Raw genomic sequence first — 27,094 nt, 5'->3', positions numbered from 1 at the left:
CGGCGGAATTTACCCCAAAAATCGGAGCGTTTCCCCTTCGGCGCCGCGCGGTGCTCCGCTCTGAGGAGACAAAATGGCGGCGGCAAAATGGCGGCAACAGCGCGGAGATGGAAAATGGGGTAAGAAAGGGCGAAAATGGGAAAAATTGGGGCTTTTGGGGGGTTTTTTTGGACAATTGGGGGTGGCGGTGGGGGAAATTGGGGGGAAAAAAGTGGAAATTTGGGGTTTTTTGAGGGGGAAAATAGGGGTAAAAAGGGCAGAATTGGGGGTGGATGAGGGGTTACCTCAGGAAGGAGGGAAGAGGAAATTGAAGTAAAAAAAGAGCAAAATTGGGACATTTGGGGGCATTTTTGGAGTTTTTGGATATTTGGGGGTGGGGGAGGGGGAAATTGGGGGAGAAAAGTGGAAATTTGGGGTTTTTTGAGGGGGAAAATAAGGATAAAAAAGGCAGAATTGGGGGTGGGTGAGGGGTTACTTCAGGGTGGGAGGGGAGGGGAAATTGAAGTAAAAAAGGGCGAAATTGGGAAAATTTGGGGCATTTTTGGAGTTTTTGGATATTTTGGGGTGGGGGAGGGGGAAATTGGGGGGAAAACGTGAAAATTTGGGGGTTTTTGAGGGGGAAAATAGGGATAAAAAGGGCAGAATTGGGGGTGGGTGAGGGGTTACCTCAGGGTGGGAGGAGAGAGGAAACTGAAGTAAAAAAGGTCAAAATTGGGAAATTTTGGGTGCATTTTGGGGGTTTTTGGACATTTTGGGGTGGGGGAGGGGGAAATTGGGGGAGAAAAGTGGAAATTTGGGGTTTTGGGGGGGGGAAAATGGGGGCCAAAAAGGTCAGAATTGGGGGTGGGTGAAGGGTTACCTCAGGGTGGGAGAGGAGGGAAAAAAGTTGGAGTAAAAAAGGGCAAAATTGGGACATTTTGGGGGTATTTTTGTGGTTTTTGGATATTTTGGGGGTGGGGGAGGGGGAAATTTGGGGGAAAAAGTGGAAATTTGGGGATTTTAGGGGAAAAAATGGGGGGAAAATATTAAAATTTGTTGGTTTTTTTTGAAGAGGGAAATGGGGGGGGGGGGAATGTCCAATTTTGGGGTTCTGGGAGGAAAAATTGGGAAAATTATCAATTTTGGGGGATTTTGTGGGGAGAAAAATGGACGAAAATGTCCAATTTTGGGGTTTTAAAGAAGGAAAGTCTCCAATTTGGGGTTTTTGGGGGGTGAAAAATGTCCAATTTGGAGGTTTTGAAGGGGAAAAAATGGGACAAAACCGTCCAATTTTGGGGTTTTGAGGTGGAAAAATGGACAAAATGGGGGCTTTTGGGGTGAGCAATGGGGAAAAGGTGAAAAATGTGGATTTTTGGGAGGGGGAAATGAGGGAAAAAAGCACAAATTTGGGGCCAATGGGGTAAAAATTGGGGTCAAAGGGCTCCAATGGTATCGCGGTGACCTTTGCCCCCACCCCACATTTTGGCCCTAAAAATTGGGGTAAAAACCCCCAAATTGGGCGTTTTTCCCCCCAGGTGGGCCCTGTGGGAGTTGCTTATAAGGGGGGGGGGGGGCGTGTGAAAATGGGGTAAAAAAAGGCGAAATTTGGGGTTTTTTTGGGGTTGTTTTTGAGGTCGGGGTCGGACTTTGTCCCTGAGCTGCGTGGAATGTTTACCCGCGGCCCTGCGCAAACAGCGCCGCTGATTGGCTGCCGCCACCCGGATGTCCCGCCCCCGCCGCTGATTGGTTGATCGCACCCGGAAGTGTCGCCCCCCCCTCCGCCATGGGGTACATAAGGGCGCTGCGGAGGGGGGGGGGGTTTGGGGGGCGCAGAGTTGTAGGGGGGGGGAAACTGAGGACAGAATGCAGCGCGGGATGTGGGGGTCAGTGGCTGTGCTGGGGGGGGTTGGGGGGGGCTATGGGGTGAGTTGGGGGGGTCTATGGGGGGGATTTGGGGGATCTATGGAGGCCTGGGGGGGTTTTGGGGGGGTCTGTGGGGTCTATGGGGGCAGCTTGGGGGGTCTATGGGGGGATTTGGGGGACTATGTGTGATTTTGGGGGGCCGGGGGGGGTCTATGGGGGACTGGGGGGGATTTGGGGGGGATCTATGGGGCTTTAGGGGGGGGATTTGGGCGGTTTATGGGGTCTAGGGGGATTTGGGGGGGGGGGGGGGGGGGTTGGGGGTCTGTGGGAGGATTTGGGGAGTCTGTGGGGTCTATAGGGGAATATGGGGGTCTGGAGGGTGATCTTGGGGGTCTGGCAGGGATTTGGGGGTTCTGGGGGGGGGGATCTGTGGAGGATATATGGGGGGGATTTGGGGAGTCTGTGGGGTCCATGGGGGGATTTGGGGGTCTATGGGGTGATTTTGGGGGGCCGGGGGGGGGGGGTCTATGGGGGGATTTGGGGAGTCTGTGGGGTGATTTTGGGGGGCTGGGGGGGGGTCTATGGGGGGGGCTTGGGGGATCTATGGGGGTCTGGGGAGGTCTATAGGGGATATATGGGGAGTCTGTGGGGTCCATGGGGGGATTTTGGGGGGCCGGGGGAGGTCTATATGGAGATTTGGGGGGTCTACGTGGGGATTTGGGTGTCTGTAGGGTGATTTGGAGGGTCTGGGGGGCTCTTTTTGGGTCTATGGGGGGATTTGGGGGCCTGGAAGGGTTTTTGGGGTCTATGGGGGGGGGGGCTTGGGGGTCTGGGGGGGGATTTGGGGCTATGGGAATGGTCTGTGGGGGGGGTTGGGGGGTCTGTGGGGGGGAATTTGGGGGTCTATGGGGGGATTTGGGGGCTTGGAAGGGTTTTTGGGGTCTATGGGGGGGGGATTTGGGGGTCTGGGGTCCTTCTGGGCCCATTTTTGTCTTTTTCGGGCATTTTTGGCCATTTTTACCTTTTCTTAACCCAATCTGGAGGCGGTCATCTTGGTTTCCAGGAGGTAGCCATGTTGCACTTGCCCTATGGGGGCAGCCATCTTGGTTTCTGGGAGGCGGCCATCTTTGTTTTATGGGATGGCGGCGTTCAAATTAGCCTCCAGGTGGTGGCCATCTTGGCTTCCTGTTGGCCGACATTTTGGTTTCCTTTTGGTGGCCATGTTGTTTTCTTGTTGGCAACCATCTTTGTTTTGTGGTGGTGGTCATTTTGGCGGCCATCTTGGCTTCCTGTTGGCGGCCATCTTGGTTTGGCGGTCCGGCAGCCATCCTGGCTTCCTGCTGGCGGTCCGGCGGCCATCTTGGCTTCCTGCTGATGGCCATCTTGGCTCCCTGTTGTCAGCCATCTTGGCTCCCTGTTGTCAGCCGCCTTGGTTTCCTGTTGGCAGCCATCTTGGTTTGGTGGGCAGGCGGCCATCTTGGCTTCCTGTTGGCGGCCATCTTAGTTTGGCGCTCCGGCAGCCATCTTGGCTTCCTGCTGGCGGCCATCTTGCTTTGTTGAGCAGGCGGCCATCTTGGCTTCCTGTTGGCGGCCATCTTGGTTTGGCGCTCCGGCAGCCATCTTGGCTTCCTGCTGGCGGCCATCTTGCCCACCACCCCCTGATTTTTCCCCATTTTCCTCCGTTTTCCCCCCGATTTGCGCAGCGTGGGCCTGGCCCGGCGCAGGCTGAGCACGTCGCTGTCGGCGCTGCCGGCGGCCGCGCGGGATTTCGTGGAGGAGGCGGTCCGGCTGTGCAGGCCCAGGGAGGTTCTGCTGTGCGATGGGTCCGAGGAGGAGGGGAAGGAGCTGCTCAGAGGGCTGCAGGACGACGGGGTGCTGCATCCGCTGCCCAAATACGACAACTGGTAGGCATTGCGAGGGGTTCAAACGGGGGAATTTGGGGTTAAACTGGGAGGTTTTGGGGCTGCGATCCCTGTCCAGGTAGGATGATTGGCAATCGTCCGTTTAGGGGTTAAAATGGGGGGGGGATTTGAGGCTAAAATGGGGGATTTTGGGGCTGTGCTCGCTTCCCAGATGCGAGAACTGGTAATGCTGAGGTTTTAGGGTAAAATTGAGCCCCACTTTGGGGTGAATTGCTCCCAGTTTGGGCCCATTCTCCACCCAACCCCCCCAGCCCCGATTCTGGGCTGAGTTCCTCCCTTTTTGGCCCATTTCTGCCCATTTTGGGGCCCACCCCCCGCCTCTTCTCCCCCTTCTTTCTTTCTCCCTTTTCTTCCTTCTCCCCCACTCCCCCTTTCCACTTTTTCCCCACCCCCAGCCCCAATTTTGGGCCCATTTCCTCCCATTTTGGGCCCATTTCCTCCCATTTTGAGCCCATTTCCTCCCATTTCGGGGCCCATTTCCCCTCGCCTTCCCCCCCCAGCCCCAATTTTGGGCTGAATTCCTCCCTTTTTGGCCCATTCCCAGCTGGTTGGCTCGCACCGACCCCCGGGACGTGGCTCGGGTGGAAAGCAAGACGGTGTTGGTGACCCCCGAACAGAGCGACGCCGTCCCCCCACCCCCCCCATCCGGGGGTCCCCCCCAATTGGGGAACTGGATGAGCCCCAATGCTTTCCAGGCAGCTGTGCAGGAGCGTTTCCCCGGATGCATGGCAGGTATGGACCCCAAAAGCCCCCTTTTTTCCACCCCAAAAATCCCTTTTTGCCATCCTCCAAAATCCCCTTTTTCGACCCCTGAAAGTTTCTCTCCTTTTGGGGTTCTTTGGGTCCCCACTTTTGGGGTCCTTTGGATCCTCATTTTTGGGTTTCTGTCCTTCTTCTACCACTGGGGTCTCCATCTCTCCTGAGCCCCCAAAACCTCCTTTTTCACCCCAAAAATCCCTTCTTCCGCTCCAAAATCCCCTTTTTCGACCCCTGAAAGTCTCTCTGCTTTTGGGGTTCTTTGGGTCCCCACTTTTGGGGTCCTTTAGATTCTCATTTTTGGGTTTCCTTCTTTCTTCTACCATTGGGGTCTCCATCTCTCCTGAGCCCCCAAAAACCTTCTTTTTCACCCCAAAAATCCCTTCTTCTTCCGCTCTGAAATCCCCTTTTTCGACCCCTGAAAGTCTCTCTGCTTTTGGGGTTCTTTTGGTCCCCACTTTTGGGGTCCTTTTGATCCTCATTTTTGGGTTTCTGTCCTTCTTCTACCATTGGGGTCTTCATTTTTCCTGAGCCCCAAAAACCTCCTTTTTCACCCCAAAAATCCCTTCTTCCCCCCCCCCCCCCCCCCCCCCCCCTCCAAAATCCCCCTTTCCGACCCCTGGAAGTTTCTCTGCTTTTGGGGTTCTTTGGATCCCCAGTTTTGGGGTTCACTGTGTACTTCAATTTATGGGGTTCTTTGCTTCGATTTTCCATCTTTTCTTTTCCTGAACCCCAAAGTATCTCTTTTTCTCCCCAAAAATGCCTTCCTCTGCCCTCCAAAATCCCTTTTTTGACCCCTGAAAGTTTCTCTCCTTTTGGGGTTCTTTGGGTCTCCGTTTTGGGGTTCTTTGGGGTCCTCCAACATTTGGGGTCCTCCACTCCTCCACCTCTTTGGGGTTCTCCAACCGTGGGGTCCTCCACTTCTGGGTCCTCCATCTCTCCACCTCTTTGGGGTCCTCCACCTCCTTTGGGGTCCTCCACCTCCTTTGGGGTCCTCCACCTCCTTTGGGGTCCTCCACCTCCTTTGGGGTCCTCCACCTCCTTTGGGTCCTCCAACCTTTGGGTCCTCCAACCGTTGGGTCCTCCATCCCTCCACCTCTTTGGGGTCCTCCACCCTTTGGTTCATCCACCTCCTTTGGGTCCTCCAACCGTTGGGTCCTCCAACCTTTCGCTCCTCCACTCCTCCACCTCTTTGGGGTCCTCCACCTCATTTGGGTTCTCCAACCTTTGGCTCTTCCACCCCTCCAACCTTTGGGTCCTCCACTTCTGGGTTCTCCATTCCTCCAACCGTTGGGTCCTCCAACCTTTGCTTCCTCCACCCCTCCAACCATTGGATCCTCCACTTCTGGGTTCTCCATCTCTGCAGCCTTTGGGTCCTCCAACCTTTGGGTCCTCCAACCTTTTGCTCCTCCATCTCTCCACCTCTTTGGGGTCCTCCACCTCTTTGGGGTCCTCCAACCGTTGGGTCCTCCACTTCTGGGTCCTCCATCTCTCCACCTCTTTGGGGTCCTCCACCTCTTTGGGGTCCTCCAACCTTTCGCTCCTCCACTCCTCCACCTCTTTGGGGTCCTCCACCTCATTTGGGTCCTCCAACCTTTGGCTCTTCCACCCCTCCAACCATTGGATCCTCCACTTCTGGGTTCTCCATCTCTGCAGCCTTTGGGTCCTCCAACCTTTGGGTCCTCCAACCTTTTGCTCCTCCATCTCTCCACCTCTTTGGGGTCCTCCACCTCTTTGGGGTCCTCCAACCGTTGGGTCCTCCACTTCTGGGTCCTCCATCTCTCCACCTCTTTGGGGTCCTCCACCTCTTTGGGGTCCTCCAACCTTTCGCTCCTCCACTCCTCCACCTCTTTGGGGTCCTCCACCTCATTTGGGTCCTCCAACCTTTGGCTCTTCCACCCCTCCAACCTTTGGGTCCTCCACTTCTGGGTTTTCCATCTCTGCAGCCTTTGGGTCCTCCAACCTTTGGGTCCTCCAACCTTTGGGTCCTCCAACCTTTGGGTCCTCCAACTGTTGCGTCCTCCAACCTTTGGCTCATCCACCCCTCCAACCGTTGGGTCCTCCAACCGTTGGGTCCTCCACCTCTCCACCTCTTTGGGGGTCCTCCACCTCTTTGGGGGTCCTCCACCTCTTTGGGGGTCCTCCACCTCTTTTGAGTCCTCCACCTCTTTTGGCTCCTCCAACCTTTGGCTCCTCCGCCCCTTCAACCTTCATTCCCCCTTCACCCCCCCATGACCTCTATGGTCCTCCAACCCCCTTTGCCCCCCCACAGGCCGCCCCCTCTACGTCATCCCATTCAGCATGGGCCCCCCCACGTCCCCCTTGGCCAAACTGGGGGTTCAGGTGACCGACTCCCCCTACGTGGTGCTCTCCATGCGCATTATGACCCGCGTGGGCCCCGCGGTGCTGCAGCGCCTCGACGACGACTTCGTCCGCTGCCTCCACTCCGTGGGGCGGCCTCTGCCCCTCACCGGTGAGATGTGGGGCTGGGGAGTGGGGAAGGGGGGACCGAAACGGACCCACGAGTGACCCCATAGCACAAAGGAACGGCCCCAGAAGTGTCCGTGGAGGACCGCAGGAGTGGGGCCCCCGAAGACCATAGAGATGGTCCCCAAAAGTGTTCTTGGAGGACCATAGGGGTGGCCCTAAAGGCCATAGAGATGGCCCCAAAGGGGTCCCCAGAAGACCATAGAGATGGCCCCAAAGACCATAGAGATGGACCCCAAAGTGTCCCTGGAGGACCATAGAGGTGGAGCTCCAAAGGCCATAGAGATGGACTCAAAGGGGTTCTCAGAAGACCATAGAGATGACCTTCAAAGTCTCCTTGGAGGACCATAGAGGTGGAGCTCCAAAAACCATAGAGATGGACTCAAAGGGGTCCCTGGAAGACTGTAGAGATGGCCCCAAAAGCATCCCTGGAGGACCATAGAGATGGCCCTCAAAGTGTCCCTGGAGGACCATAGAGGCGGAGCTCCAAAAACCATAGAGATGGCCCCAAGAGTGGCCCTGGAGGACTGTAGAGTTCTGGAGGATCGTAGAGTCCGTAGAGGTGGCCCCAAAGATCATAGAGATGGCCTTCAAAGTGTCCCTGGAGGACCATAGAGCTGGACCTAAAGACCATAGAGATGGCCCCAAAGATCATAGAGATGCCCCCAAAGGGGTCCCTGGAGGACCATAGAGATGACCCCAAAGACCATAGAGATGGCCCCAAAAGTGTTCCTGGAGGACCATAGAGATGGCGCTCAAAGCGTCCCTGGAGGACCATAGAGGTGGAGCCCCAAAGGCCATAGAGATGGCCCCAAAGATCATAGAGTGGTCCTCCAGGACCACAGAGATGACCCCAAAGGCGTCCCTGGCGGACCATGGAGATGACCCCAAAGGGGACCCCAAAAGACCATAGAGATGGCCCCAAAGATCATAGAGATGGCCCCAGAAGTGTCCCTGGAGGACCATAGAGATGACCCCAAAGGGGTCCCCAAAAGACCATAGAGATGGCCCCAAAGGAGTCCCCCCAAAAAGCAAAGAGCTGGTCCCATAAGAATCCCCAAAAGACGAGACCCCATAACTGCCCCCAATACCCCATTGCTGCCCCCATAACCACCCCCAATACCCCATATTCGACCCCGTACCCCCATAACTGCCCCCAGTGCCCTATATCTGCCCCCAGCACACCATAACCGCCCCCAAACCCCCACAACTCCCCCCTATACTCTCTCACTGCCCCCACAGCCGCCCCCAGCGCCCCATATCCAACCCCATACCCCCACAACCGCCCCTGATACCTCCTCACTGCCCCCATACCCCCATATCTGCCCCCAGCACCCCATAACCGCCCCCCATACCCCCTCACTGCCCCCATAATGGTCTCATATCTGCCCCCATACTCTTATAACTATCCTCATACCCCCACAACCACCCCCCATACCCCCTCACCACCCCCATAACTGCCCCATAACTGCCCCCAGCGCCCCATAACTGCCCCCAAATCCCCCCTAAGCCCCCCGTTTGTGGGCGCAGAGCCCCTGGTGAGCTCGTGGCCGTGCGACCCGTCCCGTGTCCCATACCCCCTCACCGCCCCCATAACCGCCCCGTATCTGCCCCCATAACCGCCCCGTATCTGCCCCCATACCCCCGTATCTGCCCCCATACCCCCATAACCTCCCCATAACTGCCCCCAGTGCCCCATAACTGCCCCCAGTGCCCCATAACTGCCCCCAGCGCCCCATAACTGCCCCCAAATCCCCCCTAAGCCCCCCGTTTGTGGGCGCAGAGCCCCTGGTGAGCTTGTGGCCGTGCGACCCGTCCCGTGTCCCATACCCCCTCACCGCCCCCATAACCGCCCCGTATCTGCCCCCATAACCGCCCCGTATCTGCCCCCATACCCCCGTATCTGCCCCCATACCCCCATAACCTCCCCATAACTGCCCCCAGTGCCCCATAACTGCCCCCAGTGCCCCATAACTGCCCCCAGCGCCCCATAACTGCCCCCGAACCCCCCCTAAGCCCCCCGTTTGTGGGCGCAGAGCCCCTGGTGAGCTCGTGGCCGTGCGACCCGTCCCGTGTCCTGGTTGCCCACATCCCCTCGGAGCGCCGCATCGTCTCCTTCGGTTCGGGATACGGCGGCAATTCGCTGCTGGGCAAGAAGTGCTTCGCGCTGCGCATCGCGTCCCGCATGGCCCAGCAGCAGGGCTGGCTGGCCGAGCACATGCTGGTGGGGATCGGGGGCTCTATGGGGCTCTATGGGGCACTATTGGGGCTTTATGGGGCATTGCAGGGTCTCTGTAGGTCACTATGGGGCACTATTGGGGCTCTATGGGGCACTGTGGGTCTCTATGGGCTACTATTGGGGCTCTATGGGGCACTGTGGGTCTCTGTGGGTCACTACGGGCCGCTATTGGGGCTATATGGGGCACTTTTGGGGCTTTATGGGGCACTGCGGGGTCACTATGGGCTGCTGTTGGGGCTCTGTGGGGCACTACTGGGGCTCTATGGGGCACTGTGGGACTCTATGGGGCACTGCGGGGTCACTATGGGCCTCTATTGGGGCTCTATGGGGCACTATTGGGGCTCTATGGGGCACTGTGGGGCTCTATGGGGCACCGTGGGTCTCTACGGAGCACTATTGGGGTTCTGTGGGTCTCTATGGGGCACTATTGGGGGTCTATGGGGCTCTATGGGGCACTGCGGGGTCAGTATGGGCCGCTAGTGGGGCTCTGTGGGTCACTGTGGGGCTCTATGGGGCACTGTGGGGCTCTATGGGCCGCTATTGGGTCTCTATGGGGCACTGTGGGACTCTATGGGGCACTGCGGGGTCACTATGGGCCTCTATTGGGGCTCTATGGGGCACTATTGGGGCTCTATGGGGCACTGTGGGGCTCTATGGGGCACCGTGGGTGTCTATGGAGCACTATTGGGGTTCTGTGGGTCTCTATGGGGCACTATTGGGGGTCTATGGGGCTCTATGGGGCACTGTGGGGCACTATCGGGGCTCTATGGGGCACTATCGGGGCTCTATGGAGCACTGTGGGGCTCTATGGGCCGCTATTGGGTCTCTATGGGGCACTGTGGGGCTCTATGGGGCACTGTGAGGCTCTATGGGGCACTGCGGGGTCACTATGGGCTGCTATTGGGGCTCTATGGGGCACTGTGGGGCTCTATGGGGCACCGTGGGTCTCTATGGAGCACTATTGGGGTTCTGTGGGTCTCTATGGGGCACTATTGGGGGTCTATGGGGGTCTATGGGGCACTGCGGGGTCAGTATGGGCCGCTAGTGGGGCTCTGTGGGTCACTGTGGGGCACTATTGGGGGTCTATGGGGCACTATTGGGGCTCTATGGGGTACTGTGGGTCTCTATGGGCCGCTATTGGGTCTCTATGGGGCACTGTGGGGCTCTATGGGCTGCTATTGGGGCTCTATGGGGCACTGTGGGGCTCTATGGGGCACTGTGAGGCTCTATGGGGCACTGCGGGGTCACTATGGGGCACTATTGGGGCTCTATGGGGCACTATTGGGGCTCTATGGGGCACTGTGGGGCTCTATGGGGCACCGTGGGTCTCTATGGAGCACTATTGGGGTTCTGTGGGTCTCTATGGGGCACTATTGGGGTTTTATGGGACTCTATGGGGCACTGCGGGGTTTCTGTGGGTCTCTATCGGGCACTATTGGGTCTCTATGGGGCACCGTGGGTCTCTATGGGGCACTATTGGGGCACTGTGGGGCTCTATGGGGCACTGTGGGGCTCTATGGGGCTCTATGGGGCACTGCGGGGTCACTATGGGGCACTTCAGAGGGTCTATGGGACACTGTGGGGTCTCTGGGGCACTATGGGCCACTATTGGGGCTCTATGGGGCCCTGCATTGGGTTTATGGGGCTCTATGGGGCACTGCGGAGTCTCTGTGGGTCACTATGGGCCTCTATTGGGGCTCTATGGGGCACTGTGGGGCTCTGTGGACTCCCTATGGGGTCTCTTTATGGTGTCTATGGGTAATCTCTATGGTTCTGTTCTCTGGGTCCTCTCTATGGGTCCTCTCTATGGGTCCTCTCTATGGTTCATCTCTATGGTTCATCTCTATGGTTCATCTCTATGGTTCATCTCTATGGTTCATCTCTATGGTTCATCTCTATGGTCCTTTGTATGTTCCTCTCTATGGTTCGTCTCTATGGTTCTCTGCAGATCCTCCCTATGGCTCCTCTTTATGACCGCCGCCGCCCTCTCTGTGGGTCTTCCCACCCCCAACAGCCCCCCAAACGACCCCCATTTTTCCATGTCCTCCCATCCCCCACCTCCCTATGGATCCTCTCTATGGTTCTGTTCTCCTTATACGGTCTCTCTATGGGGTATGTCTAGGGGGTCTATGGGTCGTCTCAATGGTTCTCTTCTATGGGTCCTCCCAATGGGTCTTCTCTATGGTTCGTCTCTATGGTTCATCTCTATGGTTCATTTCCATGGTTCTTTCCAGATCCTCTCTATGGTTCCTCTCTATGATCTCCACTGCCGTCTCTGTGGGTCCTCCCACTTCCAGCAGCGCCCCAAATGACCCCCATTCCCCCCCCCTCCCCCCGCCCACCCTTCTCCCCCCAGATTTTGGGGGTGACGTCCCCCAGTGGTGAGAAGCGTTACATGGCGGCGGCCTTTCCCAGCGCCTGCGGGAAAACCAACCTGGCCATGATGACCCCCAGCCTGCCGGGTTGGCGGATCCACTGCGTCGGGGACGACATTGCGTGGATGAAGTTCGATGATGAGGGTGAGCGGGTTTAACCCCTTTTACCCCCACACACACCCCCAAAAAAAGGATTTTTAGGGTGTTTTTGAGTGGGGGGAGAAAAGAGGGAGTGGGGGAAAAAGGTTTTGGGGTAGCTGGGGGTGGGAAAGAAAATCGGAGGGGGTTTTGGGTGGAAAAAAAGGGGTTTTTAGGGGTTTTAAGTGGGGAAAAAACGGGGAAGGGTTTTGGGGGAAAAATGTTTTTAGGGTGTTTTTGGGTGGGGGAAGAAAAGAGGGAGTGGGGGAAAAAGGTTTTGGGGGGGTTGGGGGTGGGAAAGAAAATCGGAGGGGGTTTTGGGTGGAAAAAAAGGGGTTTTTAGGGGTTTCTGGTGGGGGGAGAAAGGGGAAGAAATTGGGGTTTTTTGGGGAAAAAAATGTTTTTGGGTGTTTTTGGGTGGGGGAAGAAAAGAGGGAGTGGGGGAAAAAGGTTTTGGGGGGGTTGGGGGTGGGAAAGAAAATCGGAGGGGGTTTTGGGTGGAAAAAAAGGGGTTTTTAGGGGTTTCCGGTGGGGGAAGAAAGGGGAAGAAATTGGGGTTTTTGGGGGAAAAAAAAAATGTTTTTGGGGTGTTTTTGGGGTGTTTTTGGGTGGGGGAAGAAAAGGGGAAACGGGGGAAAAAGGTTTTGGGGGGGTTGGGGGTGGGAAAGAAAATCGGAGGGGGTTTTGGGTGGAAAAAAAGGGGTTTTTAGGGGTTTTAAGTGGGGAAAAAACGGGGAAGGGTTTTGGGGGAAAAATGTTTTTAGGGTGTTTTTGGGTGGGGGAAGAAAAGAGGGAGTGGGGGAAAAAGGTTTTGGGGGGGTTGGGGGTGGGAAAGAAAATCGGAGGGGGTTTTGGGTGGAAAAAAAGGGGTTTTTAGGGGTTTCTGGTGGGGGGAGAAAGGGGAAGAAATTGGGGTTTTTTGGGGAAAAAAATGTTTTTGGGTGTTTTTGGGTGGGGGAAGAAAAGAGGGAGTGGGGTAAAGAGGTTTTGGGGGGGTTGGGGGTGGGAAAGAAAATTGGAGGTGGTTTTGGGTGGAAAAAAAGGGGTTTTTAGGGGTTTCCAGTGGGGGAAGAAAGGGGAAGAAACTGGGGTTTTTGGGGGGAAAAAATGTTTTTAGGGTGTTTTTGGGTGGGGGAAGAAAAGAGGGAGTGGGGGAAAGCGGTTTTGGGGGGGTTGGAGGTGGGAAAGAAAATCGGAGGTGGTTTTGGGTGGAAAAAAAAAGGGTTTTTAGGGGTTTCCGGTGGGGGAAGAAAGGGGAAGAAATTGGGGTTTTTGGGGGAAAAAAAAATGTTTTTGGGGTGTTTTTGGGGTGTTTTTGGGTGGGGGAAGAAAAGGGGAAACGGGGGAAAAAGGTTTTGGGGGGGTTGGGGGTGGGAAAGAAAATCGGAGGGGGTTTTGGGTGGAAAAAAAGGGGTTTTTAGGGGTTTTAAGTGGGGAAAAAACGGGGAAGGGTTTTGGGGGAAAAATGTTTTTAGGGTGTTTTTGGGTGGGGGAAGAAAAGAGGGAGTGGGGGAAAAAGGTTTTGGGGGGGTTGGGGGTGGGAAAGAAAATCGGAGGGGGTTTTGGGTGGAAAAAAAGGGGTTTTTAGGGGTTTCTGGTGGGGGGAGAAAGGGGAAGAAATTGGGGTTTTTTGGGGAAAAAAATGTTTTTGGGTGTTTTTGGGTGGGGGAAGAAAAGAGGGAGTGGGGTAAAGAGGTTTTGGGGGGGTTGGGGGTGGGAAAGAAAATTGGAGGTGGTTTTGGGTGGAAAAAAAGGGGTTTTTAGGGGTTTCCAGTGGGGGAAGAAAGGGGAAGAAACTGGGGTTTTTGGGGGGAAAAAATGTTTTTAGGGTGTTTTTGGGTGGGGGAAGAAAAGAGGGAGTGGGGGAAAGCGGTTTTGGGGGGGTTGGAGGTGGGAAAGAAAATCGGAGGTGGTTTTGGGTGGAAAAAAAAGGGTTTTTAGGGGTTTCCGGTGGGGAAAAAATTGGAGGTCTCCATTCCCCATATTTGACTCCCATTGACCCCCATCTGATGGAATCCCATTGGTGCCCCCAAATTTGGGGTCTCTGTGCCCCAACACCCCCAAATTTGGGGTCTCTGTGCCCCAACGTCCCTATATTTGGCTCCCATTGACCCCCAACTGATGGAATCCCATTGGTGCCCCCAATTTTGGGGTCTCCATGGCCCAATAGCCCCAAATCTTCAATCCCAATGACCCCCACCCTATAGAATCACTCCATTTCCCCCCCAAATTCAGCCTTTTCACCCCTCCCTGACCCCCAAACTAACCCTCCCGCCCCCCATATTTGGGGGTCCCGCCCCACAGGCCGCCTCCGCGCCATCAACCCCGAGCGTGGCTTTTTTGGGGTGGCCCCGGGGACGTCGTCGCGCACCAACCCCAACGCCATGGCCACCATCGCCCGCAACACCATCTTCACCAACGTGGGGCTGCGAAGCGATGGCGGCGTCTACTGGGACGGCCTGGATGAACCCACGGAGCCCGGGGTCACCTACACCTCCTGGCTGGGCAAGCCGTGGAAGCACGGTAAGCCACGAGGCTTTTTGGGGCCAAAAGGGCCTTTTTGGGGGGTCAGGGTGGTGGTCTTGGGGTCAAAATGGCATCTATGGGGACAACGATGGCGTCTGTTGGGTCAAAATGGCGTCTATGGGGGTCAAGATGGCGTCTGTTGGGTCTCCATGGCATCTATGGGGGCAAAGATGATATCTTTTGGGGTCAAGAGGGCGGTTTTTGGGGCCAGGATGGCATCCATGGGGGTCAAGATGGCGTCTGTGGGGTCAAAACGGCCTCTTTTGGGGCCAAGATGGCGTCCGTTGGCCCCATGACCTCCGGCTTCCGTCCTGGATGAGCCCACGGAGCCCGGGGTCACCTACACCTCCTGGCTGGGCAAGCCGTGGAAGCACAGTAAGCCATGAGGCTTTTTGGGGCCAAAAGGGCCTTTTTGGGGGTCAGGGTGGTGTTCTTGGGGTCAAAATGGCGTCTGTTGGGGTCAAGATGGCGTCTGTTGGGTCTTAATGGCGTCTATGGGAGTCAAGATGGCGTCTGTTGGGTCTCCATGGCATCTATGGGGGCAAAGATAATATGTTTTGGGGTCAGGATGGGGGTTTCTGGGGCCAGGATGGTGTCTTTGGGGTCAAAATGGGGGTTTTGGGGGTCAAGATGGCGTCTGTTGGGTCTTAATGGCGTCTACGGGGGTCAAGATGGCGTCTGTTGGGTCTCCATGGCATCTATGGGGGCAAAGATAATATGTTTTGGGGTCAGGATGGGGGTTTCTGGGGCCAGGATGGTGTCTTTGGGGTCAAAATGGGGGTTTTGGGGGTCAAGATGGCGTCTGTTGGGTCTTAATGGCGTCTACGGGGGTCAAGATGGCGCCTGTTGGGTCTTAATGTCATCTATGGGGGCAAAGATGATATCTTTTGGGGTCAAGAGGGCGGTTTTTGGGGCCAGGATGGCATCCATGGGGGTCAAGATGGCGTCTGTGGGGTCAAAACGGCCTCTTTTGGGGCCAAGATGGCGTCCGTTGGCCCCATGACCTCCGGCTTCCGTCCTGGATGAGCCCACGGAGCCCGGGGTCACCTACACCTCCTGGCTGGGCAAGCCGTGGAAGCACGGTAAGCCACGAGGCTTTTTGGGGCCAAAAGGGCCTTTTTGGGGGTCAGGGTGGTGTTCTTGGGGTCAAAATGGCGTCTGTTGGGGTCAAGATGGCGTCTGTTGGGTCTTAATGGCGTCTATGGGGGTCAAGATGATATCTTTTGGGGTCAGGATGGGGGTTTTGGGGGCCAGGATGGCATCCATGGGGGTCAAGATGGCGTCTGTGGGGTCAAAACGGCCTCTTTTGGGGCCAAGATGGCGTCCGTTGGCCCCATGACCTCCGGGTTCCGTCCTGGATGAGCCCACGGAGCCCGGGGTCACCTACACCTCCTGGCTGGGCAAGCCGTGGAAGCACGGTAAGCCACGAGGCTTTTTGGGGCCACAAGGGCCTTTTTGGGGGGTCAGAATGGCCTTTTTGGGGGTCAGGGTGGTGTTGTTGGGGTCAAGATGGCGTCTGTTGGGTCAAAATGGCGTCTATGGGGACAAAGATGGTGCCTGTTGGGTCTTTATGGGGGCAGAGGTGGTATGTTTTGGGGTCAAGATGGTGGCTTTTGGGGCCAGGATGGTGTGTTTGGGGGCCGGGGTGGTGGTTTTTGGGGTCAAGATGGCATCTGTTGGAGTCAAGATGGCGTCTGTGGGGTTTTAATGGCCTCTTTTGGGGCCAAGATGCCGTCTGTCGGGTGTTAATGGTGTCTATGGGAGCAAAAATGATATCTTTTGGAGTCAAGATGGCGATTTCTGGGGCCAGGATGGTGTGTTTGGGGGCCGGGGTGGTGGTTTCTGGGGCCAAGATGGCATCCATGGGGGTCAAGATGGCATTTGTTGGGTCAAAATGGCCTCTTTTGGGGTCAAGATGGCAGTTTTTGGGGCCAGGATAGAAGTTTTTAGGGTCAAGGTGGCATTTTTGGGGTCACAGTGGTGTCTGTTGGGGGCCAAGATGGCGTCGGTTGGATCCCAATGGCATCCATGGGGGCAAAGATGGCATCTTTAGAGGCCTAGATGGCATTTTGGGGTCAGTGTGGCATCTTTTGGGACTAAGATGGTGTGTGTGGGGCCCAAGATGGCAGCCGTTGACCCCAAGATGGCGGCTGTTGGGGCCAAGATGGCGTCCGGAGGGTCCAAGATGGCGACTTTGGGGTCAAGATGGCATCCGTTGACCCCAAGATGGTGGCCATTGGGGTCAAGATGGTGTCCATAGGGGCCAAGATGGCGGCCGTTGACCCCATGACCTTTCCAGTGGTGACTTTTGGGGTCAAGATGGCGTCCGTGGGGGCCAAGATGGCGCCCATTGACCCCGTGACCTCTGACCCCCACGTGACCCCGAGCCGTGCGCCCACCCCAACTCGTGTTTCTGCGCCCCATAGTGACCCTCGACCCCCCAGACACCCCAAAACCCCATCAATTCATCCCAAAATGATACCCCCCCCTGACCTCTGACCCCCAGGTGACCCCGAGGCGTGCGCCCACCCCAACTCTCGTTTCTGCGCCCCATAATGATCCCCCCAAACCCCGTCAGTTCACCCCAAAACACAACGTGACCTCTGACCCCCCGTGACCTCTGACCCCCGTGACCTCTGACCCCCCCGTGACCTCTGACCCGCAGGTGACCCCGAGCCGTGCGCCCACCCCAACTCCCGTTTCTGCGCCCCACAGTGACCCCCAGACACCCCAAAACCCCAAACGATACCCCCCGTGACCTCTGACCCCCCCGTGACCTCTGACCCCCCCGTGACCTCTGACCCGCAGGTGACCCCGAGCCGTGCGCCCACCCCAACTCCCGTTTCTGCGCCCCACAGTGACCCCCAGACACCCCAAAACCCCAAACGATACCCCCCGTGACCTCTGACCCCCCCGTGACCTCTGACCCCCCCGTGACCTCTGACCCGCAGGTGACCCCGAGCCGTGCGCCCACCCCAACTCCCGTTTCTGCGCCCCACAGTGACCCCCAGACACCCCAAAACCCCAAACGATACCCCCCGTGACCTCTGACCCCCCGTGACCTCTGACCCCTCCGTGACCTCTGACCCGCAGGTGACCCCGAGCCGTGCGCCCACCCCAACTCCCGTTTCTGCGCCCCACAGTGACCCCCAGACACCCCAAAACCCCAAACGATACCCCCCGTGACCTCTGACCCCCCGTGACCTCTGACCCCCCCGTGACCTCTGACCCGCAGGTGACCCCGAGCCGTGCGCCCACCCCAACTCCCGTTTCTGCGCCCCACAGTGACCCCCAGACACCCCAAAACCCCAAACGATACCCCCCGTGACCTCTGACCCCCCCGTGACCTCTGACCCCCCCGTGACCTCTGACCCCCAGGTGACCCCGAGCCGTGCGCCCACCCCAACTCCCGTTTCTGCGCCCCGGCCGATCAGTGCCCCATTATGGACCCGCGTTGGGACGACCCGGAAGGAGTTCCCATCGACGCCATCATCTTCGGGGGGCGCCGACCCCGCGGTACCGTACAACAGCGCCCCCCCCCCCATTGCCCCCCATTGCCCCCCTAATTTCACCCCATTGCCCCCCAACTTCACCCCCATTGCCCCCATTGCCCCCATTGCCCCCCATTCACCCCCATTGCCCCCCAATTTCGCCCCCATTGCCCCCCATTCACCCCCATTGCCTTCCATTCACTCCCATTGCCCCCCATTCACCCCTATTGCCCCCCATTGCCCCCCAGTTTCACCCCCATTGCCCCCCAACTTCACCCCATTGCCCCCCATTCACCCCCATTGCCTTCCATTCACTCCCATTGCCCCCCAACTTCACCCCATTCACCCCCATTGCCCCCCATTCACCCCCATTGCCTTCCATTCACCCCCATTGCCCCCATTGCCCCCCAATTTCGCCCCCATTGCCCCCCATTCACCCCCATTGCCCCCCATTCACCCCCATTGCCTTCCATTCACCCCTATTGCCCCCCATTGCCCCCCATTCACCCCCATTGCCCCCCAATTTCACCCCCATTGCCCCCCATTCACCCCCATTGCCCCCCCGTTGCTGTGCCCCCAACTTCACCCCCATTGCCCCCGAATTTCACCCCCATTGCCCCCCAACTTCACCCCCATTGCCTTCCATTCACCCCCATTGCCTTCCATTCACCCCTATTGCCCCCCATTCACCCCTATTGCCCCCCATTCACCCCCATTGCCCCCCTATTGCTGTGCCCCCATTGTCCCCCCATTGCCCCCCAACTTCACCCCCATTGCCCCCCAACTTCACCCCATTGCCCCCCATTTCGCCCCATTGCCCCCCAGTTTCACCCCCATTGCCCCCCTAATTTCACCCATTGCCCCCCAACTTCACCCCCATTGCCCCCATTGCCCCCATTGCCCCCCAGTTTCACCCCCATTGCCCCCCAACTTCACCCCATTGCCCCCCATTGCCCCCCATTCACCCCCATTGCCTTCCATTCACTCCCATTGCCCCCCAACTTCACCCCCATTGCCCCCCAATTTCACCCCCATTGCCCCCCATTCACCCCTATTGCCCCCCAACTTCACCCCCATTGCCCCCCATTGCTGTGCCCCCATTGTCCCCCCATTGCCCCCCAACTTCACCCCCATTGCCCCCCAATTTCACCCCCATTGCTCCCCATTCACCCCCATTGCACCCCCATAGCCCCTCAATTTCACCCCCACTGCCCCCCATTCACCCCCATTGCCCCCCATTCACCCCCATTGCCCCCCATTCACCCCCACTGCCCCCCATTCACCCCCACTGCCCCCCATTCACCCCCATTGCCTTCCATTCACCCCCATTGCCCCCCTATTGCTGTGCCCCCATTGTCCCCCCATTGCCCCCCAACTTCACCATTGCCCCCCAACTTCACCCCATTGCCCCCCATTTCGCCCCATTGCCCCCCTAATTTCACCCATTGCCCCCCAACTTCACCCCCATTGCCCCCATTGCCCCCCAATTTCACTCCCATTGCCCCCCAACTTCACCCCCATTGCCCCCCAGTTTCACCACATTGCCCCCATTGCCCCCCATTCACCCCCATTGCCCCCCATTGCTGTGCCCCCATTGTCCCCCCATTGCCCCCCATTCACCCCCGTTGCCCCCCATTGCCCCCCATTCACCCCTATTGCTGTGCCCCCATTGCCCCCCATTCACCCCTATTGCCCCCCATTGCCCCCCATTGCCCCCCTATTGCTGTGCCCCCATTGCCCCCCAACTTCACCCCCATTTCCCCCCAACTTCACCCCCATTGCCCCCCAACTTCACCCCCATTGCCCCCCAGTTTCACCACATTGCCCCCATTGCCCCCCATTCACCCCCATTGCCCCCCATTGCCCCCCATTCACCCCTATTGCTGTGCCCCCATTGCCCCCCATTCACCCCCATTGCCCCCCTATTGCTGTGCCCCCATTGCCCCCCAACTTCACCCCCATTGCCCCCATTGCCCCCTATTGCTGTGCCCCCATTCACCCCCATTGCCCCCCAACTTCACCACATTGCCCCCCATTGCCCCCCAACTTCACCCCCATTGCCCCCCATTGCCCCCCAACTTCACCCCATTGCCCCCATTGCTCCCCATTCACCCCCATTGCCCCCCCAGTTTCACCCCCATTGCCCCCCACCTTCACCCCCATTGCCCCCCAGTTTCACCCCATTGCCCCCATTGCCCCCTATTGCCCCCCAGTTTCACCCCTATTGCCCCCCAATTTCACCCCATTGCCCCAATTTCATCCCATTGCCCCCCCAGTTTCACCCCCATTGTCCCCATTGTCTCCCCACTGCTGTCCCCCCTTCTGATTTTTGTCCCCCCAATTTCACCCCATTGCCCCCCAACTTCACCCCCATTGCCCCCCATTGTCCCCCAATGCCCCCCAATTTCACCCCATTGCCCCCCTCATTGCCCCCCAGTTTCACCCCCAATGCCCCCCAGTTTCACCCCCATTGCCCCCCATTGCTGTCCCCCCTCCTGATTACTGTCCCCCCATTGCCCCCCAATTTCACCCCATTGCTCCCAATGCCCCCCAATTTCACCCCATTGCCCCCCAGTTTCTCCCTCATTGCCCCCTATTGCCCCCCGTTGCCCCCCCAATTTCACCCCCATTGTCCCCCCGATTGCTGTCCCCCCCGATTGCTGTCCCCCCCATTGCTGTCCCCCGATTGCCCCCCAATTTCACCCCATTGCCCCTCCATTGCCCCTCGGTTTCACCCCATTGCCCCCCGATTGCTTTCCCCCCAGTGCCCCCCTCATTGCCCCCCGATTTCACCCCATTACCCCCCGAATTTCACCCTATTACCCCCCAATACCCCCAATTTCACCCCATTGCCCCCCCGATTTCCCCCCATTGCCCCCCAATTTCACCCCATTGCCCCCCAATTTCACCCCTGTTGTCTTCCCCATTGCTGTCCCCCCTCATTGCCCCCCAATGCCCCCCAATTTCACCCCATTGCCCCCCAATTTCACCCCCATTGGCCCCCATCCACCCCCATTGCCCCCCAGTTTCACCCCTATTGCCCCCCATTCACCCCCATTGCCCCCCAGTTTCACCCCTGTTGTCCTCCCCGTTGCTGTCCCCCCTCATTGCCCCCCAATGCCCCCCAATTTCACCCCATTGCCCCCCGAATTTCACCCTATTACCCCCCAATACCCCCAATTTCACCCCATTGCCCCCCCTATTTCCCCCCCATTGCCCCCCAATTTCACCCCATTGCCCCCCAATTTCACCCCTGTTGTCTTCCCCATTGCTGTCCCCCCTCATTGCCCCCCCAATGCCCCCCAATTTCACCCCATTGCCCCCCATTCACCCCCATTGCCCCCCAATTTCACCCCTGTTGTCTTCCCCATTGCTGTCCCCCCTCATTGCCCCCCATTGCCCCCCAATTTCACCCCATTGCCCCCCATTCACCCCTGTTGTCCTCCCCATTGCTGTTCCCCCTCATTGCCCCCCAATGCCCCCCAATTTCACCCCATTGCCCCCCGAATTTCACCCTATTACCCCCCAATACCCCCAATTTCACCCCATTGCCCCCCCGATTTCCCCCCCATCGTCCCCCAATTTCACCCCATTGCCCCCCAATTTCACCCGTTGTCCTCCCCATTGCTGTCCCCCCCCATTGCCCCCCAATGCCCCCCAATTTCACCCCATTGCCCCCCAATTTCACCCTATTGCCCCCATTCACCCCCATTGCCCCCCAGTTTCACCCCCATTGCCCCCCATTCACCCCATTGCCCCCCAATTTCACCCCTGTTGTCCTCCCCATTGCTGTCCCCCCTCATTGCCCCCCATTGCCCCCCAATTTCACCCCATTGCCCCCCAATTTCACCCCCATTGGCCCCCATCCACCCCCATTGCCCCCCAGTTTCACCCCCATTGCCGCCCATTCACCCCCATTGCCCCCCAATTTCACCCCTGTTGTCCTCCCCATTGCTGTCCCCCCTCATTGCCCCCCATTGTCCCCCAATTTCACCCCATTGCCCCCCAATTTCACCCCTGTTGTCCTCCCCGTTGCTGTCCCCCCCCATTGCCCCCCAATGCCCCCCAATTTCACCCCCATTGCCCCCCAGTTTCACCCCCATTGCCTCCCAGTTTCACCCCCATTGCCCCCCATTCACCCCCATTGCCCCCCAGTTTCACCCCCATTGCTCCCCATTCACCCCCATTGCACCCCCATAGCCCCTCAATTTCACCCCCACTGCCCCCCATTCACCCCCACTGCCCCCCATTCACCCCCATTGCCCCCCCATTGCCCCCATTCACCCCCATTGCCCCCCAGTTTCACCCCCATTGCCCCCCATTGTCCCCCAATGCCCCCCAATTTCACCCCATTGCCCCCCTCATTGCCCCCCAGTTTCACCCCCAATGCCCCCCAGTTTCACCCCCATTGCCCCCCATTGCTGTCCCCCCTCCTGATTACTGTCCCCCCATTGCCCCCCAATTTCACCCCATTGCTCCCAATGCCCCCCAATTTCACCCCATTGCCCCCCAGTTTCTCCCTCATTGCCCCCTATTGCCCCCCGTTGCCCCCCCAATTTCACCCCCATTGTCCTCCCCCGATTGCTGTCCCCCCCCTGATTGCTGTCCCCCCCATTGCTGTCCCCCGATTGCCCCCCAATTTCACCCCATTGCCCCTCCATTGCCCCTCAGTTTCACCCCATTGCCCCCCGATTGCTTTCCCCCCAGTGCCCCCCAATGCCCCCCAATTTCACCCCATTGCCCCCCGAATTTCACCCTATTACCCCCCAATGCCCCCAATTTCACCCCATTGCCCCCCCGATTTCCCCCCCATTGTCCCCCCCCCCCATTTCCGTCCCCCCAATTTCACCCCATTGCCCCCCAGGAGTGCCGTTGGTGGTGGAGGCCTTTGGGTGGCGCCACGGAGTTTTCATGGGCAGCGCAATGAGGAGCGAAGCCACCGCCGCCGCCGAGCACAAAGGTGGGTCCTCCAGCCCCATAAGTAGGTCCTCCAGCCCCATAAGTGGGTTCTCCTGCCCCCATAAGTGGTCTTCCAGTCCCACAGCTGGGTCCTTCAGTGCCACAGCTGGGTCTTTCAGTCCCATAGGTGGGTCCTCCAGCCCCACAACTGGGTCCTCCAGCCCCACAACTGGGTCCTCCAGCCCCATAAGTGGGTCCTCCAGCCCCATAAGTGGTCCTTCAGTCCCACAGCTGGGTCCTTCAGTCCCATAGGTGGGTCCTTCAGTCCCATAAGTGGGTCCTCCTGCCCCACAGCTGGGTTCTCCAGTCCCATAAGTGGGTTTTCCAGTTCCATAAGTGGGTCCTCCTGCCCGACAAGTAGGTCCTCCAGCCCCATAAGTGGGTCCTCCTGCTCCACATCTGGGTCCTCCAGTCCCATAAGTAGGTCCTCCAGTTCCATAAGTGGGTCCTCCTGCCCCACAAGTTGGTCCTCCTACCCCATAAGTGGGTTCTCCTGCCCCAAAAGTAGGTTCTCCAGTCCCACAGCTGGGTTCTCCAGTCCCATAAGTGGGTCCTCCTGCTCCACAGCTGGGTCCTCCTGCCCCATAACCACCCCTCACTCTCCTCCCCCGGCCCCATAACCACCCCATACCCCCCTCCCTCACCCCATAACCCCCCTCCCTCACCCCATCTCCCCCTCCCTCACCCCATGTCCCGCTCCATAACCACCCCATATCCCCCTCCTTCACCCCATACCCCCCTCCCTCACCCCATACCCCCCATAACCACCCCATATCCCCCTCCTTCACCCCATACCCCCCTCCCTCACCCCATACCCCCCATAACCACCCCATAACCCCCCTCTCTCCCCCCATAACCCCCCTCCCTCCCCCCATAACCCCCCTCCCTCACCCCATATCCCCCTCCCTCACCCCATATCCCCCTCCCTCCCCCCATACCCCCCTCCCTCACCCCATACCCCCCTCCCTCACCCCATCTCCCCCTCCCTCACCCCATATCCCCCTCCATAACCACCCCATATCTCCCATAATCACCCCATATCTCCCATAATCACCCCATACCCCCCATAACCACCCCATACTCCTCTCCCTCACCCCATATCCCCCTCCCTCAGTCCATAATCCCCCTCTCTCCCCCCATACCCCCCTCCCTCACCCCATCTCCCCCTCCCTCACCCCATCTCCCCCTCCCTCACCCCATATCCCCCTTCCTCACCCCATATTCTCCTCCATAACCACCCCATACCTCCCATAACCACCCCATATCTCCCATAATCACCCCATACGCCCCATAACCACCCCATAATCGCCCTCCCTCACCCCATACCCCCCTCCCTCCCCTCATATCCCCCTCTCTCCCCCCATAACCCCCCTCCCTCACCCCATATCCCCCTCCCTCACCCCATATCCCCCTCCCTCCCCCCATACCCCCCTCCCTCACCCCATACCCCCCTCCCTCACCCCATCTCCCCCTCCCTCACCCCATATCCTCCTCCATAACCACCCCATATCTCCCATAATCACCCCATATCTCCCATAATCACCCCATACGCCCCATAACCACCCCATAATCGCCCTCCCTCCCCCCATATCCCCCTCCCTCACCCCATAACCCCCCTCCCTCCCCCCATATCCCCCTCCCTCACCCCATACCCCCCTCTCTCCCCCCATACCCCCCTCCCTCCCCCCATAACCCCCCTCCCTCTCCCCATATCCCCCTCCCTCTCCCCATACCTCCCTCCCTCCCCCCATACCCCCCTCCCTCACCCCGTATCCCCCTCCCTCACCCCATAACCCCCCTCCCTCACCCCATATCCCCCTCCCTCACCCCATATCCCCCTCCCTCACCCCATAATCCCCCTCCCTCACCCTATATCCCCCTCCCCTCACCCCATAACCACCCCATCCCCCCCCATAACCCCTCCACGTTTCTCCCCCCCCCCCCATAGGCGGCCGTTTGATGCACGACCCCTTCGCCATGCGCCCCTTTTTCGGCTACAACGCGGGGCGTTACCTGGAACATTGGCTGTCTACGGGTCTCCGGAGCAACGCCCGCCTCCCCCGTCTGTTCCACGTTAATTGGTTCCTCCGAGATAACGAAGGTCGCTTCGTTTGGCCCGGCTTCGGTCACAACGCCCGCGTCTTGGCTTGGATCTTCGGGAGGATCCAGGGGAGGGACACTGCCCGGCCCACCCCCATCGGTTGGGTACCCAAAGAAGGGGATTTGGACCTGGGGGGGCTGCCGGGGGTCGATTACTCCCAACTGTTCCCTATGGAGAAGGGCTTTTGGGAGGAGGAGTGCAGGCAGCTGAGGGAGTATTACGGGGAGAACTTCGGGGCCGATCTGCCCAGGGATGTCATGGCGGAGCTGGAGGGCCTGGAGGAGAGGGTGAGGAAGATGTGAGGGGTCGGGGTGGGGCTGAGGGAAAGGATGGGGGGAGGTTGGGGGGGCTGTGGGGGGCGAGGTGGGGGCTGGCGGTGGGGGTTGGTGAGGCCAAGATGGCCGCCATCGGTATGGGTTGGCCGTTCCAAGATGGCTGCCGCCGCTATGAGTTGGTCAGCCAAGATGGCCGCCGACAGTGTGGGTTGGTGGGTCCAAGATGGCTGCCATCGGTATGGGTTGGCCGTTCCAAGATGGCTGCCGCCGCTACGAGTTGGTCAGCCAAGATGGCCGCCGACAGCGTGGGTCCAAGAAGGCCGCCATCATTACGGGTTGGCCGTTCCAAGATGGCTGCCGCCACTACGAGTTGGTCAGCCAAGATGGCCGCCGACAGTGTGGGTTGGTGGGTCCAAGATGGCTGCCATCAGTATGGGTTGGCCATTCCAAGATGGCTGCCGCCGCTACGAGTTGGTCAGCCAAGATGGCTGCCGACAGCGTGGGTCCAAGATGGCCGCCATCATTACGGGTTGGCCGTTCCAAGATGGCTGCCGCCACTACGAGTTGGTCAGCCAAGATGGCCACCGACAGCGTTGGTTGGTGGGTCCAAGATGGCTGCCATCATTGTGGGTTGGCCGTTCCAAGATGGCCGCCATCACTGTGGGTTGGCCGTTCCAAGGTGGCTGCCATCTTTGTGGGTCGGTGGGCCCATGATGGCTGCCATCGTGGGTTGGCTGTTCCAAGATGGCTGCCAGCAGCGTGAGATGACTGTTCCAAGATGGCTGCCACCACTATCAGTTGGCCATCCAAGATGGCCGCCAACAGCGTGGGTTGGTGGGTCCAAGATGGCCGCCATCACTGTGGGTTGGCCGTTCCAAGATGGCTGCCGCCACTATGAGTTGGCCATCCAAGATGGCTGCCAGCAGGATGGGTTGGTGGGTCCAAGATGGCTGCCACCATAATGCATTGGCCAGACAAGATGGCCACCAGCAGCATGGGATGGCCGATCCAAGATGGCCGCCCTACCTGGGAAGGAGCCCCCTGCCTGCTCATTGGCTGAGCGCTCCAAGATGGCTGCCATTCCACGTCCTCGTTGGTTGACCATCCAAGATGGCTGCCACCCCCACAGAGTGGCCGATCCAAGATGGCCGCCCCGCCTGGGAGGGATCCTCCTGCCCTCTCATTGGCTGAGCGTTCCAAGATGGCTGCCATTCCACGTCCTCATTGGTTGACCATCCACGATGGCTGCTGCCTTCCTCTCCATTGGCTCACCCATCTAAGATGGCTGCCCTCCTTTGTCCTGATTGGCTGGCCACCCCAAGATGGCCGCTCGTGCCCATCCTGGCTGCTCATTGGTTCCTGCAGAGCTGTGGTGCCCTCCCATTGGTCGGGGCCATTTGATAGTGGGACTTCTGGGCGCCATCTTGGAGTGACGTCACACTGTGAGCAACGCTGCGTTCCTACTGGCTTGCCGCAGCCTCCCATCGACCAATGGCTGTGTCCCGCTGGTCGCGCAACGCCCTCCGCCCAATCACAGCGTCCCGTTGGCCGAGCGGAGCGTCCTGATTGGCCGAGCTCTTCCCCTTGTCCAAACGGCAGCTTCCCATTGGCTGTGCTCATCTCAATGGCCTATCAGAGCCGCCCGTGGACCTCAGAACTCCCTCCCCCCCCCCCCGTGCCTCATAAGCTCCGCCCCCGATCCTTTAAGCCCCGCCCCTCCCGGGGATGGGGCTCTGCGGACCAATAAACAATCACCGGAAGTGACGTCATTGACCTACGTGTACCTTTAATGGGGCGGGGGCGGGGCTTCGCGCAGCCAATCAGCGCCGCGCCCTTCCCATCCGCTCAGCCGCACTTCCGGTCACCGAGCTCGTCCTTTACAAAGGGCATCCATGGCGCTTCCGGTCTGACTCGCAGCTTCCGGCGTGTTTACTCAATGCTTCCGGTTGCGTTACGACCTTTCTGTTTACCAACACGTACATT

The 27,094-nt window shown here is 58.8% G+C and overlaps 1 protein-coding gene across 7 annotated transcripts; it reads left to right on the top strand.

Annotated features, from left to right (window-relative positions):
* The first annotated feature begins 64 nt into the window (after positions 1-64).
* PCK2 (phosphoenolpyruvate carboxykinase 2, mitochondrial) lies at positions 65-26,875 on the top strand. Of its 7 annotated transcripts, none has more exons than XM_046905052.1 (11): positions 65-119; positions 1,613-1,767; positions 3,546-3,746; positions 4,309-4,496; positions 6,793-6,993; positions 9,044-9,231; positions 11,603-11,765; positions 14,064-14,282; positions 17,664-17,801; positions 22,641-22,736; positions 24,684-26,875. In XM_046905052.1, the coding sequence occupies exons 2-11, from the start codon at positions 1,763-1,765 to the stop codon at positions 25,136-25,138; spliced, it is 1,854 nt and encodes a 617-aa protein (XP_046761008.1). In that variant the 5' UTR covers positions 65-119; positions 1,613-1,762; the 3' UTR covers positions 25,139-26,875.
* The last annotated feature ends 219 nt before the right edge of the window (positions 26,876-27,094 follow it).

Source organism: Gallus gallus, chromosome 35 (genome assembly GCF_016699485.2).
Source record: "Gallus gallus isolate bGalGal1 chromosome 35, bGalGal1.mat.broiler.GRCg7b, whole genome shotgun sequence".
Classification (NCBI taxonomy): Eukaryota; Metazoa; Chordata; class Aves; order Galliformes; family Phasianidae; genus Gallus; species Gallus gallus.
This window is presented reverse-complemented; position numbering and strand designations above follow the sequence as displayed.

Excerpts from the sequence above, each read along its gene's own strand:
- PCK2 (XM_046905050.1), top strand. The coding sequence starts at position 88 with ATGGCGGCAACAGCGCGGAGATGGAAAATGGG. Across the intron at positions 9,232-11,602 it reads GGCTGGCCGAGCACATGCTG|ATTTTGGGGGTGACGTCCCC; the intron begins GTGGGGATCGGG and ends TTCTCCCCCCAG. Across the intron at positions 14,283-17,663 it reads GGGCAAGCCGTGGAAGCACG|GTGACCCCGAGCCGTGCGCC; the intron begins GTAAGCCACGAG and ends TCTGACCCCCAG.